This window comes from Lepisma saccharinum, chromosome 7 (genome assembly GCF_977018435.1).
Source record: "Lepisma saccharinum chromosome 7, izLepSacc3.1, whole genome shotgun sequence".
NCBI lineage: Eukaryota > Metazoa > Arthropoda > Insecta > Zygentoma > Lepismatidae > Lepisma > Lepisma saccharinum.
Window position 1 is genome coordinate 36,057,052 of NC_139235.1, and position 16,113 is coordinate 36,073,164.

The window sequence follows — 16,113 nt, forward strand, 5'->3', positions numbered from 1 at the left end:
TGTAGGGTAAGCTTCTATACCCTAACTATTCTATGGTAACATTCCGTGACATTTTCATTTGTTTTTGAGAAAATTGGGTACTTTGCATCTGGCAACAATGTTTCGAATGAACTCGAATCGAAATTTCTTCTTCAGTTTGCTGCTGCGCTGCCCAGCGAAAATATTTTGACTTTTAATATTGTTTGTTTGTTATTTCACTGGACAGGGCTCACAATGCATGATTATGTACAGTCCTTGATGTACAGTAGGTGTACGAAATAAGAGACGTTTTCACGGAATCGTCATAATACATAATGAACATGTTTTCACGAATTCGTCAAGTTTACAAATATGTTTCCTGACAGATTTATAAAGAGGTTACCAGGAGCTCCTGGTGTTCCCGAGACAGAAAAACAAGGTTATATTAGCGATTTGAATTCGAAGTCCAAAGTTGAGTTACTAGAACTACTGGAAAGACAAAACAAGATTCTATCAAATAAGTAAGTTGTTCGAGTCTGTTGTCATTTTGAATGTTTAATTCTTGTTGGTTCTCTGACGTGTGTTTGGAGCGGTAATTAGTAGTGTGTTTCATGTACTCTGTGAACTTTATTCTGGTTTGTTTCTTTGTACTTTACAAAACTGTAGTTGAAGTGCAGTTAAGGTATGTGTATTTGATGACTGCATAGAATCGAATTTGACAATTTCTTACATTAATATTGAGAGGTTTATCTATCACGAAGAAAAGAAAATATTATGGGGAATGTCTAGGTAGTGGTTGGCCCAAGTTCCTTTCGTTTTATTTCGATTTCATCATGCTACGAATACAATTTTTGGTACTACTTTACTATACCGGAGACACCTATCAATGATTTATTTCGCAATTTTTTTACTTTGCTAACATACTATTCTGCATTGCGGAACATTTCTTTAGGTGAAATAATGAATTTGTAACGAAAATAATGTCTATTTCTTAACGAGTACTTACTGTTGTTCCTTATTTCCCACAAACCATCCACGGGTAGCCCCAAAAATTCACGATAGCACCACGAACCATCACGGGAACGAGTTATGCCTACTAGGTTAGGTTAGGCCTGTTAGGTTAGGTTCCATTAACACTCCTTTCCTTCAATTTAGCATATACGGACAACATCGGTTTTTCTCGATGAAAGAAAATACACGGAATTCTTTTAATTTTAACCTTACACATCCTGCATTCCACTTTTTTCTTCAAGATTCCATGTCGAATTACAAATTTCACAGCACCTTCCACACCCGGCAACAACTTCATGATGCATCCTCGACCTGTTATCTTGTAGCAGCAGCAATAGCGCGTATTGTGCTCTCGTGCAGAAAGCAAATGGCAGCAGCAGTAATAGCGCGTCGGAAATAGATTTTCGTAGAAAACCAAATGCATTCGCATTAAAATGTATCAAAACTACATTCCCGAACATCAACAACGCTACAGAAAATGATTTGCGTAAGTACTTTCTCCTGTAAATTGAAAGAAATCGATCTCCGTTATAGTAAAGTGTTACCCAATTTTTACATGGTTCAATTTCGATGTACGCCTGTTAACACATACTGCAGAGTTTTAGCGATTACTTAAGGTTTTGTTCAATATATGTTAGGTTAGGCAGGTTAGGTTTGGTTCCCTTAGCATTAAAATAACGTCCCTAAATGCATTCTACTAAGATCCCGATTTACTTCTACATTCATTCCCATTTCCAAAATTTTACGATAATTAGTCTTTGTGCTAGGAGAAATCATAAAACAATCAGAACCGTTACTCTAACCTAACCATACCTTACCTTACCATGAAGGGTTTGTGGGGCTATGCGTGAATGGTCTTGGGTGCTATGCGTCAATGGTTCGTGGGGCATTTGTTGGTAAGGAAAGTTGGAAACACTGTATACCCACTGATCCACGACGCTACAGAAGCTGTGCCCGCCATATTGTGTCTTAAAGGAAGCGAAAAAAGAATAATAATTACAGTTATTGACATTATTTTCAAGAGGAAAGCAAAGGTAACAGTTCACTATGGGGGTGACGGATTTCTTCAAATTTACAGGAGAAAGTACTTACGGAAATCATTTTCTGTAGCGTTGTTGATGTTCGTGAATGTAGTTTTGATCCATTTTAATGCGAATACATGTTGTTTTCTGCGAAAATATCTATCCGACATGCTGTTTCTGCTGCCGCCATTTGCTTTCTGCACGAGAGCACAATGTTCCGTGTGTTAGATGATGTAACCTGTAGTCAGTGTTTCAAACTCGCCGTGTTTTCACTGGAACATGACTTGTCGAGTATTTTTATTTTTTTAATTTTTTTTAACTATCCTTGCCTAACCTAACTTAATCTAACCTAACCTTATGGGAAAATGGTTTTTGGGGCCAACGTGAATGGTTTTTGGGGTTATCATCAATGGTTTGTGGGGCTAACGCCAATGGTTTGTGGGACCTAATGTCAATGGTTTTTGAGGCTAACGTCAATGGTTTGCGAGGTATTAGCATAATTTCAAATCCGGGCACAAAAGTAAGTATTTTCCGGTGAACAAGGTTGCAACACTCCATAAATCGACAAAACACTCGCACAATGCGCGATGAACCATAATGTGTGTTACAGAATTGAAATAACAAGTAACAGTAAGTACTCGTAAATGTAAGAAATAGACATTATCTTCGTTAGAAATGCATTATTTCACCTTAGGAAATGTTCCGCATTCCAAAATAGTACGTTAGCAATGTAAAAAAGTGCGAAATATATGATTTATAGGTGTCACCCCATAGTGAACTAGTACCAAAGCAAAATTACACCTTGAAGAATGTTTCACAATAGGTAAGTATGAATGTAAAAAGTGACGAAATAAACGAGTGAACGGTGTTCGGCCAAGAGGAGACGGGTAATAAAAACATCAAAAGTCCATAACCCTATCTAGTTTGCTGCACTGTTTGACTCCCTTTGCACGCACGCATCTACTTGGTTACAAGGTGCAAGAACCGAGTAGCTAGTCTACTTTGTGGATTTGGTGTCCTGTCATGTATTTAATCTGCACCATTTGCAGTACATTAGCCCCGTCTAGTTCGCTGCACTTTTTGATACTCTGTGTATTGCAGGTGTACCCTGGTGTCAGCTGGTGCAAGGAAATGACATTCAACCAACTAGACGAATAGCTGTATTCAAGTTCAGAAAATTCAACAAATGCATGTCTGCTGTTTTAAAACATTGATTTGATTAGTTAGCACACTACACCGCTCCAGAATGTAATGTAACCATCTAGACCATTCAGTGCAATGAGAGGAAGAAACTGCAGCAAACTAGATGGTGCTGTTGAGTGCAAGGTGTCAAAAAGTGCAGCGAACTAGATGGGGCTATGAACTTCTGATGTTTTTAAATACAAGGAGTATGTGTTCTCATGGAAGATGAAATGTACAATATACCATTCCTATTTTCAATATCTTTTGCATCTTTTTAAACCACAATATTTTCCTTTCTTCATGATAGATAAGCTCTCAATATTCATTTAAGAAATTATCAAATTCGATTCCATGCAGATATCAAATATACTTACCTTTACCTGTACTTCAAACTAAAGTTTTATAAGATACAAAGAAACAACAGTGCAAATGGTGCATACACCAAATGCTCTACATGACACCAAATCAACGAAGTAGACGGCTCGGTGTTGTACTTTGCACCCAGCCAGACATGTGAGTTCAAAGAATCAAGAAGTGCAGAAAATTAGATGGGACTAATGTGGTCCCTTCTCATTCCATTTAAGCCGGACCCTGTGGCCGAGTGGTTAGCACATCGCGCTGCGATGCCAAGGGTCCCGGGTTCGAATCCCGCTCGGGCTTGGTTGTTTGTGAATGTCCATTCATCGCTTTCATCATTTCCTCACTCATCCCCATCTTTGCAAATCAGCCAAGAGGCACAAAACGCAAAGTAAAATAAAAAAAAAATTTAAAAATCATTCCATTTAAGGTGGTTTTCACTGTATAATAAAGATTAACTGTACAATGTATTCGGATACACACACAGTTATTCCAAATCCTTCAGTATGAAGTCTTTAAATTTCCATTTCCATTTAATCCAGGGAATTTAACATGTTTTTCAGATCTAAAGTCATAGGACTGGGAAATATTTCCATTTCATAAAGCAGATTTGAATGTGTTTCATTTGTTCACTTCATGCTCTCTTTAGACTATTCTGTTTTAGGTTGCCCACCTTCCAATTGTGTAATCTCCTATATGCATATGCGAGTAGGTCACGTTTTGTGCTCTTATCATTATAAACATGCTGCTACATGCCTGCAGTGATATAATCTAATAGATTATGATTGTTAGATTAATTTTACCGTACAATTTCTTACGCTCATGTACATGTGGTCCCTAGCTATTCCCATGCATATAAACAGAAATATTAAATTGTTTTGTGCTGTAAAAAATATATGAAAGGTCAAAAAAATTGCTCTCCTGATCTATTTGGAACTCATTTTTAAACATTCTATATGAATTTAAAACTTTATTATTAACATCACACAAGCTTAGTATTATTTTTCAATTCGAGGATCAAAACATTTTCTAAAACAAATTACAGTGGAACCCCAATTTTATGTTCTTTGGATTTTCATTTTCCCTCATTTAAGTTCTTTCATAATGGTCCCCTGAAAAACCTAACATGAGGTTCCACGATATTCAATTTGCATGACCTAGCATGTCTCTTTAAAATGTGTCTGGTGGTATTCATATCACTATCGTGGTTCTAGGAATTTTTGTATCCTTGCAGATAGGAGAAAGATTTTTTAGCCTCTTTTGTGGTAAATATGTTTTTCTTTCCATTATGTTGGAGCAGTAGTGTGTTGTGTAAGTACTACTTCTCATGAGGTGTTCTTTCAAATTAAAAAAAAAAAAATTGAGACAACAATTTCTGCTGTCACTGTTCTGGCCAACATATCTACATCTGACAGTGCAAGTTATACCATCATGTAATATATTGTACTTTCTTGTGGTGCAATCTTCATCACACTCCCATTTTGTCCACATAAACAGCAAGACTGTTCTATAAGGTATTCCATTGTAGATTAGTTTCACTTTACGGTAGCACCATTACTTTTTTATTAATTTTATATTGAACATTAAGAGTTTTGCAGATAAAGCAACAATACCTTTTTATTTTAGAAGGATTTTTTATCTTACCACTCAGTCATACAAACTCATATTTTACCTGATGTTATTATTATTGTTTTACAAATCATTGAATTTGATCATACTGTGGCATTGTTCTCAAGTTCAGACCTGAGCCCACTATATAAATAGAAACTGGATTCGCCTTGCTTCCTTTCCATAAGCATCTATCACTTTGTTGATGAACAGTTTTTTGTCTTTTTTACATTTTAACAATGCACCGATATGAGATACCACATAATCCACTCTCTTTCAAGATATCCCTCTTCCACATTTTCATACTACATGTTTTCATCAATTGAATTATATGAGATTTTTCCAGATAACTCAACTGGTCAAGTGGCACCCTTCCTATCAAGTATCATCATTGGCAATTGTAAGTGCATTTGCACACGCATTGATAAAAATGACGGCGTCTCCTACCTTGATATAGTCAGCACCCCAAACCAACAGTGGTTAATGGCACAGCTGAACACGTGGTCCTACACAACAAATTTCCTGGAAGGACCACCGAAGGGTCGGTATGCAGCTAGAGCTCCCGTTGGTATATGTGCGAAATTCGTTGTCGATGTCATCACCTATAATGGCTCCGACAAAAGATCAGCACGTGTGCAAGGGCTCTAAGCATGTTTTAATGGAAGTGGGACAAGTCAATCATCACCCTGAACCTGGATAATATTACACTTTATGTAAAATTCAATGTCAAAAGTTGCATCACATGAACTTGAAATCTAACTTTCGATGTTTTGATAATTGCTAAATTTTTAATGAAAAGAGTATTTTTTTTTGCTTCCAAAATTGCAGAACAAACATTACAATCATGATTTTTTCTGTTGCAAGTTTGGCAACCTTGTTGCTCGAAGCCTATGGATTTACAGAGCTCTGAAAATTTCCACACAGACTTGACTTCACATTCATCACCTCCCTACATGCAACAAAACCTGATTTTCAAGTCTGGTTGAAGTACTCGAGTTTGACATGAAATAAACCTCAGCACCAAAGGCCCTTTTTTTAATTTAATGTTACTATTCATCCTCATTAACTTGATTTGCTAAAGGAGGCAGAAAAAGATCAATAAATACAAGTTCACACTTACAAATGTTCTTTTTATTTATTGAGTAAATTCAGAATGATTTCTTAATTTTCTTTCTCATTTTACAGAAAATTTATTGCTCAGTTACCAGATAAGGGGAAGAAGATATCAGAATTTAAGTGTAAAGTGGAAGAAGCATTGAAGAAGAAGAGTCAAGTGGATAGAGCAAGTGATCTGCTTTCCAGTTTGAATTTAAATGGCAAAATAGATGTTGATGAGATTGAATGGAAAGGCGAGGTTTCAAAGCAGAAGAAAAAACACATGGTAGACAGTGATGATGAAAATGATACCGATAATGATCCATTGAAGATCCTCGCATCTCAGAATGCTCCTGGTTCCCGTCAGAAACAGAACAGGTACTTAAATATATATTTTCTTCTATGGACAGAATGATCTTCAGTCTAGATTTGTATCTTATTCAGAATGATTTGTACTGTCTGAATTATGTCCAAAATGTAGCTCTATTATGTACCTACAATCTTGCTAAGTATAGTTGCAAATTATCCCATAGTTAATTGTAAATAATTATTAAAATGTATTGCGCAATTGTAAAATAGTATTGTTTGCTAATTATTTTGAACAGACTATTATTGGTTGATGTTCTGTAACCCCTGGAATTTTAAATGCTGGAGGTTGCATCAGGTACCACTCACAGCAAAGGAAAAAGCAGTAACCATTTGCTGAAATATATTTTGAAGCTTTCCTAGTGGTGGTGAGCTTCAATAGTCCAGAAGGATAAGGCATGTCACTGCCAAGTGGGATACCAAGGTTCGATTATGATCCAAGGTTGGAATTTGAGTCCCTCTCTCTCGACACTCATGCTCCACAGTTAAGAGGCAACTGGAACATAGTGCTGTTCTTATTACCCGAAAGAAATGGCCAAGATCAACAATGTGTGGGACCCCATTTTTTGCCTTCATGGAGTGGTGCAAGGGGGAACTTTATCTTACCTGATCAGCTTGGGTTTTTCAAACTGAGAGTGTTATGTTAGCTTGTGAAAGTGGGGATGGGCAGATACATCTTTGAATATTTGAATATCAGATCTAGAATTTGGACAGTACTCATTTGATTTATATCCCAAAAGCATTTTTTCAACAGTATGGTTATTTTTCTTCATGGAGAACATTCATCAACTTTTAATGTTACCACTGAAGTTTCCAGGTTCCAATGTTATTTGTTATTGTCGTTTCATCAATTTTGTCTATTCGTAACTCATCGTTGTGGCTAGCCAAAAGTGGCAGAAATGTGAAGCTAAATAATAAAAACAAAAAATTGTTTTGTTCTCTAGACAGTCCCATTTAAATACAAAATGCTAAAATGTAGTTATTTATAATAAAAGTGTGTGTGCCACATGTGCTTTAATTTCATCGCTTTTCTTTTAATTAAAGGATTTTAAAGAAGAGCAAGGATGAAAGCCTTATTAATCCCGAGGATGTAGCAGAGACAACAGTGCGCCAGGGAGAAAATAAAACCAAAGAAGACCCTTATGTGAAACCTTTATTGGAAAAAATTGAATCTGCTTCTAAAGTTTCCAAAAAAGATCCATTCCTGCCATACAAGTGAGTCTCACAATTCTTTGAAGATCTATTTAAGATGCCTCTGCAGGCATTACCCTATGTATTGACTTCTCTGTAATGATCATTGATTAATTCACATATTAATTCAATTAAATATGTTGTATATTGTGATCTTGTAATATAGTACTTTTACTCTCAGTTATAAGACTTTTAAATAACTCTATAATTAATGCATAGATGATTTCTACTAGAAATAAATAAATAAAAGTAAATATGATCATGGATTGAAAGAACACCCAGTGTGCCTACCAGTCTGTAAAACCTTGAAATCATGGAAAAGTCAGTGAATTTGTCTTGCCTGGGAAAGTCGTAGAAATGCCATGGAAATTTACTCATTTTCTGGAAAAATAAATGTAATATTCTAAAACTTGGTTACACTAGGATTCTAAGTGTAAGTGTTTGCTAAAATATAGCGCCCGTCTTCTTGACATGTTCATGTACACTAATTACTCTAATGATTTGGACTAGAAAACCTGGAAAATTCAGGGATTTTTTTTTGTATGAAATTGTAGACACCCTTGCACTAAAAGCTCATCCATTCTAAATTTTTAACAAGTCCATTTTACTTAAACAACATTTTGGACTATCCTGAATAAAATAAAATATCCAGACATTGAGAGAGGAATTGACAAACACGAAATATTAAATAACACAATGTAATGTTCATTTTTCTTGTTTTTGAAAGGACTGAGGTGCATTTTCCTACCAGTTTTGTCACGAAATAACTCAAAATGCGAAATAAACTCTTATTCGTGAAATTTAGAGTTTACTTACCGCCACAACAGTTTTTGATGTTTGAATTATCTTGCTAGTTATGCAAATCGAAAATTGATTAATACAGCTGGATAATTATGACTGGTTCAAACGCTTTCGCGACAGGAAGGAAACGACTGAGTATGAGCCACGTTTGGGTTCACCGTCGACAAGCAGAACCCCAGATATGATTGAGTGATCGTGACACATGCTGGCACGAGATGGAAGACTGACTCTACGATTGATGGCAAAGGAATTGGACATTAGCAAGGACACAGTGCGCACCATCATCCGCGAAGATTTACGTAAGCCGAGGAGCTGTCTGTTCCCGGTTTGTACTGCACAAGCTGACACTTGAGCTGAAAGAAAAACTGATGGAAACCTCTGGAGATTTCATTAGCATGTATGACCAGGATCCATCCTTTCTGAGAACAATTGTCACAGGGGATGAGACCTGGTACTACCAGTTCGATCTGGATTCCAAGGGGCAATCGATTAAGTGGCGTTCACTATCTTCCCTGTGACTCTTCCAAGGTCAAGGCAATGTTGATCACCTTCGACAGCGATGGCATTATCTATACGAAATTCGTTCCTACAGGTCAAACCATGAATGCTGCATTCTATGAGGAGGTTTTGGAACTGTTGCTAAGACTCATCCGCCATGTTTGGCCAGAGTTGTACAGAACTGGGCAGTGGATGTTGCTGCACGATAATTCACCTGCACACTGCGCGATCCGTGTGCGCCAATTCTTGGCTCTATGCGGCATACTTGTTCTGGATCATTCACCATACCCCCCTGATCTAGCACCTGAAGAACGTCATGGAAGGCGCATGTTTTGTGGACGTGGCAGCAATCCAAGAACGTGTGACAGCAGTTCTGCGATCGATTCCTAAAGAGGTCTTTCCTGATAGTTTCCAGAAGCTTTATGAACTTTGCCAAAAGTGTGTTGTGGTGAAAGACCAATGAAGGTAATTTGTTTGTATCTTTTGTTTTCTCATACCATTCACCGAACATTTTAGACACAGGGTGTATATTAGGCAACAGAGAGCCACTCAGACACAAGCAAAGGGGAAATGAGAGGAGTAAACAAATGACTATCCACTTTAGTTCACAAGTTCGTTGCGGTTCTTCTCATATTGGTTGAGCTTTGATTTTGATTTGATTTGATTTTAAAATTTTGGGTGCGTCAGCACTAAGGCTATTTTGCACCCGTCACACTATATGGGGTCCAGCCCCTTATCTTTACACAACAACTCTAACATTGCTTAATTAAAATCATAAAATATTAAAATGTTCTGACTTTCGTTAAAAGCTGAGGCTGCAAAGAACACTCAGCACACATAAGGACAAAAGAACAGGACAATACAAACAAAATTATACTGGCCATAGGGCCAGTCGCCAGAGCCTCGTTAGTCTTCAGTCCAGGGTGTACTAACGTGGAAGTGAGGTTGACATTTGGGTGTACTACGTGGAAGATCACCCCTTACACCCCATATTTTTTGAGCTGTACACCACATTGCAGTCATGCACAATCACGAATGCAACTTCTTTTCTGATTGAAATTGATCTCCTATTTCTATGAATAACATATGATATAATGCAGTCTTGTTGTTTTTAATGAATATGTGAACACACACACAAGGATTTGAATTATGGGTTGAGCCAATAGCACCTGTACCCATAGCAATGCCAATACCCTTACCAGATACTCTGATAATGATTCTGATGCTTCAAAATTGTAACAATTAAAAAGAGATTAAAAAAAAAAAAAATAGTGCATAAGTACTGCTTCAATTACATTCATCAATTTTCAAAGAATTTTACTTGAAAATATAAAAGAATTATATCAGAATATAATCACCTGTTATGTAATCATAAAGTCGAATTTTCCACTACACTAGGTATGGCCCAATCCAGATGAGATTTTATCTGGATATCTGATAATTTTTTATCCGGATCTCCAATATCCAGATACTGGATATTCTGATATCTAGATATTTGGATTATCGAAAATGTCTGGATATCCGAATGTATGCATTATGTATTTTTCAAAGCAGCTAAAGAGAGAGGTTTGGAAGTTAGCAAAGAGAAAACTAAATATATGCTTACAGGCGGAAACCAAGTGTGAGGTAATAATCAAAATCTAATTATTGATAACAACTCGTTTGAACCAGTTTCCAAATTCAAGTACTTAGGAGTAATATTAACAAGTGAAACTTTTGTCTTCTCGTTTAATATCTAAGAAACTAAAAGTTAAAATATACAAAACAGTAATAATGACTGTAATATTATATGGATGTGAAACTTGGTCCCTTACATTGAAAGATGAACATAAATTGAGAGTATTTGAAAATAAGATCCTTAGGAAAATATTTGGACCTAAAAGGGATGAGGAGACAGGTGAGTGGAGAAGGTTACATAATTTGTATTCATGTCCAGATATTATTAGAATGATTAAATCAAGAAGACTTAGGTGGGCAGGCCATGTGGCATGAATGGGAGAGGAAAGAGGAGTTTACAGGATTTTTGTTGGGAAACCTGATGGTAAGAGACCAGTAGGAAGACCAAGACGAAGATGGAGGGATAATGTTGAGATGGACCTAAAGGAAATCGGTAGGGATGTAAAAGAGTATATAGATCTTGCTCAAGATAGGGCAGATGGAAGGCCTGTGTTGCTGCAGCCATGAACCTTTGTGTTCAAGAAGGCTAGAAAGTTAGTTACTTAGTTATGCATTATCCGGACAGTTTTATCGTTTATCTGTTTTACAGGCTATCTACATATCCTTTTATTTGTCATGTTCGTATTTCACTGTACAGATTTTCTAAAAATCATTCTTCAAATCTGTACTGTCTATATTCTCAAATTATCAAGATATCAGATAATTTGAAATTTGGATTTTGTGGCCATTCCTATTTTTTACACAATACCGGTGTAATATACAGTGGAACCTCGATTTTCAAGCTGGGAAAAAATTAAAGTATTGGAAAATGTTAATTTGAAGGTAAATTTAATAACATTTTACTATTCTGGGACCATGAAAATTGAATATATATTGTGGGAAAATGTAAAATCGGGGTTCCACTGTAAATGGAAACTACAATTTTTGAATTTCCAGGATAATTAGAATTCTTGAAAATGCTGTTAAAGAGTAAAATGCTAGGAAAGTATCGGCATGTACCTAGGTATCATACAAAAATTCCAACCAATACAAAATTTCTACGTAGTACGTCTCCTGTGAGTGCCTAATTTTCAACAATACTTTCCATGGTATTGGCATCAAATCAGCCTTAGTTTTATGTAAAAGTTGTTATAATGCAAAATCTATTGCAGTTACCTGAATTAATTACGAAGCTGAATGAACCAGTTTGTTTATAGAAGATTTACAATTTTATATCAGATTAGTAGAATATTTGGATTGGCAAAAAATTCATATCAGTCCATTCTTAATTTCTACAGCACTTTTAAATCTTACTTTTTTGCTTCCATTGTATTTACATTAGGACACTGAAATCGGATAAAAGACGAGATGAAAAACCACCAAGCAATGTGCACATGAAGAGTAGCTGGGAAGTGACAGCAGCTACCCCACCGATACCTGTTTTTGGAGATGTGAAGCCAATAAGCATACAGGAATCACTTGAGTTACAGAAAGTACAGGCCGAGAAACTAAAGGTAAGAGGATTTGTTTCTTAAAGTAACTCCCATAAGGCTACGAGGGTAGTTCAATAAAGAATCATCCTGAACTGCTTTCACGTGTTGACAGGATCAGGGCTGGCGGAAGAGGGGGTCGAACCGTGCCACTGCCCAGAGTGGCAAATTTTTAGGATGGCAGAATTGGAAGAGAAGAAAATGTAAACCTATTGAAAACTTGTAAGTTATAATATTATATTATATAATATTTTTTGGAAGTTAATATATGCCAACCCACCGTTTTGAAGAAGCATATAAGTAGTCTCACTTTAAAACCACTGAGTGCCACCACAAGAGGGAAAAGCAGATTTGATGCCTTGAGATATCAAGTGGGAGATGTCTATGATACGCTCCATCAAATAAGTGGCGACAATAAAACTGTCCAATGGTCGCACATGAGGCTCATTGTATTGCGAACCAGTTGCGTGACTTTACATTTCTTTGCTCACTAGTTATCTGGTATGACGTTTTACTCCATATAATGTAATAAAATAAGCAAATGTCTTCAAAACATTAATCTACGATGTGTTAGATGCTGTTAGATTTCTTGCAAACATATCAGCGCTTTGAAAACAGCAGGAGTGATGAAAAATTTAAAAGTTTCTTAAGACGCCACTTGGCAGCCTGGCAGTACCTCGTTTTCTTTACTCGTGGAGGTGTCGGGGGGTGGCAACCTGTAAGTTCCGGTTGATGAGAAAGAATTGGCATCGAATTTAAATATAGATGATCCAAAGATGGCAACACTGCATAGGGCCGAAATAAAAAGAAACAGCAGTTTCAGTATGATGGAACTGTTGAAGATCCAGAAAGATGGTACAAAGTTGATTTTTATTACCAGGTCCTAGATGATTATTTTAGCTCTAAGAGAAAGATTTGAGCAGCTAAATACGTGTCAGTAAATTTTAAAATTTCTTTTATGATATTAGTAAGCATAAAGACATGCCATCTGATCTTTTGTCTGAAAAGTGTAGAAAACATACAGGTATGTTAACACATGAAGGCTACAGATTTAAAAGATAAACTACAAATGCTTTCGGCTATAATAAAACAATTACATCAATGGAGACCTGAAACTGATAAAAGGTCATGATTTTACACTTAATGTGAGTGTAGAACTTTGAATTTATTAACTTTGTCGGTAATCGTGGCAAGTGGCAAAATATTTTTTTTTTAAATTAAGGCTAATAAAAATACTATCTTCGGTCAATCCTGTCTGAAACATGCTTGTTTCCATTTTATGAAAGATAGCATTATACGAGAAAGAATATTACATGTAAAGGTAAAGATTCTCCCCTTGCGAGCACCATGTCATGAAGGCAATTTTGAGGATGTAGGGGTAGGACCACACATATTCTAGATCTTGGCCATTTTGGAGGTGATGTGATCAGCACCATATTTCGGCCACCTTTACCCCTCAGGGTTGCCCTTAGGTACCCATTAATTTGAGGCTGGGTGAGTGCTGAAGCCACTTTATGCGGGAACGACACAGTAAAAAATTCAGACCTTATACTACCCAATCCTGCCTCTCTCCCAGTCTTGAACCATCACTTATTTTCCCCCCAAAACCATTTCCATGGAAACTCAAACTAAAATCATGACTTTCAATAAAAATTGTCACCTCATTAAATGATGTAAATCTGTGTAGTGGCTATGTACAGAGCATACACCCCTGTGGGTATGTTAGGTGAACTGAACAACCCGTATACAAATGTTGTGATTGTGTGCAAATAATGCTGCAAATATGCTTCTCGGCATGTTCTTAAGGTATTTAATAGTTATGTAAAACTATGTCAGGGCTGAATTACTCTTATTTTAGTCATATTCTACATCTTCTTGCACTTGGTCATATATAAAGACAGAAATAGAAAAAAATAAAAGCCATAGCTGCAAATAAAAGCAAAGCTGATAGTTTACCTTCCATTTCTTTTTATTTTGTGTATATTAGCTACATGTCTTGTGTATACTTTTCATATTATATGGTTATTGAATTTAGTATGCTTCGCAAGTTCAGTGGTGAGGTGGGATTTCCTAGTGTCTAAGGCATGCTGAATTTTCTGGTCATTGTATTGTGCCATGCACTCACATTGTGCACTGTACATGTCTGCTTTTTGAAGGGGGGTGAACACCATTTGTTGGTAATTTTAGTGGACTGACTTGAGTTTGTTTTGCTACACCATGTGTAGTTTATGTTCTGTGTTTTATGACTTATCTGGTATGTTGGCTATGTCTTCTCTCAGATACTCCTCCCTGGAGCAGTAAGAGAAGGAAGATAAAGTTTAGCCACACGATCACCTCATTTTGGGTGGATGGTTGTAGATTGCATGAATGCATTGGTTATCTTTTTCTGGTTTTCTATACACTGGTTATGAATTTGTTGCTTTTCTGTCTGATATTGAGAATCAAGAAGTTGATATTGCTTTGGTTTTCTAGTTCTATTGTGAATTTGTGTCTGGTGTGGATGTTTCCAAGTGTCCCCATCAGAAAATCTGATTTCTTCTGTTTTTTGTATATCACTTTGGTGTAATCTGCATATCTTGTATATCTGATGTATGAAATATGTCCAGGTGCATCACTATGTTTGCAATGTGAGATATCCACGTAGTGCACCCTGGACTACATTTTGCAGACTAACAAGGCTCTGGCGACTGGTCCTGTGTTTCCAAAAAGAAAGCAATAATTAAAAAGTGAAATTAATACAAATTGCACAAATTACTCTATATTTTTTCCATTTTTTTCCTTCTAGGAAGTGCAGGTGAAACATGCAGCTGAAAAATTAGCCATGCAGATGGGTGTACAAATCGGTGACCATTTGCCCAGGGCTCAGCAATTGATGAATTATCGTGATGCTGATCATGGGGATTCTGATAGCAACTCAGATGAAGATGCTTTAGATCATGAAGAAGATGATGATGATCACAGAGACACTGGTGGGGTTGTGTACACATATAATCATTAGGTGAAAATTCGAATGTGCAAGAGGCAAAAGTGAAACCCAGTGTTTTCTAAATGTCACATTTTTCACCAATTGTTCATGCAGGTACTTGGCTGGGCAGAGAAGTCTATTTACTCTTCTCTGACCTGGAATGCAGGAAAATAAATTATGGTAATGAACTTAATTTCATATATATGACACACCAATGGCAAATGTAACTGGTAAATGGCTTGCAAGTGCAATTACTTGCACAACATTTTGTGAATAAATTTTGTAAATAGTGTAAATAAAATTTCTCATTTTTAGAAAATAGTAAATTTACCATTAATCCCATAACTAAAGTAGGTTCTTCCAAAAATACGTACTCTATAAAGTTGTGGATATGTAATATTAATACCAGGTCCCGAACTGTAGCCATGCGGTCTAAGGTGCAAGCTTATAACGATTTGACGTGATTTTAGTTTATTATTCTTAGCTTTGTTTCTAATTACAGTTTGATCAAGATAAACTAATATCTAGTATTATTATAATTTTAATGTATGACAGAAAACAATAACAGGTTATCTTTCCTTACTTTTAATTACGGTAGAAAACTAAGAAACAATTTCACTAAAAAATAAAGGTTTTCCCAGTGGTTCTTGATTAACATGAGAAAACCCAATACAAAAAATCAACACCAGTACTTTGAATTATCTTGGCGATAGGAAAGCAAGCAATATTGAACAGATTAACATGTAGGCCTGTTTAAAAAAAGGTGATAAAATGAACTGTAATAATTACCGTGGAATTTCTCTACTCTCAACGACATATAAAATATTATCTAACATTCTTTTAACAAGACTAACCCCATATGCTAATGAAATTAAAGGTGATTATCAATGTGGATTTAAACGTAACAGATCAA

The 16,113-nt window shown here is 36.2% G+C and overlaps 1 protein-coding gene across 1 annotated transcript; it reads left to right on the forward strand.

Moving 5' to 3' along the window:
• Positions 1 to 91: 91 nt before the first annotated feature.
• Polr2M (RNA polymerase II subunit M) lies at positions 92 to 15,547 on the forward strand. The gene is made up of 5 exons (XM_083125862.1): positions 92 to 479; positions 6,324 to 6,611; positions 7,644 to 7,814; positions 12,088 to 12,259; positions 15,021 to 15,547. Exons 1-5 carry the CDS (start codon positions 331 to 333, stop codon positions 15,231 to 15,233), a joined length of 993 nt encoding a protein of 330 aa, XP_082981988.1. The 5' UTR covers positions 92 to 330; the 3' UTR covers positions 15,234 to 15,547.
• The last annotated feature ends 566 nt before the right edge of the window (positions 15,548 to 16,113 follow it).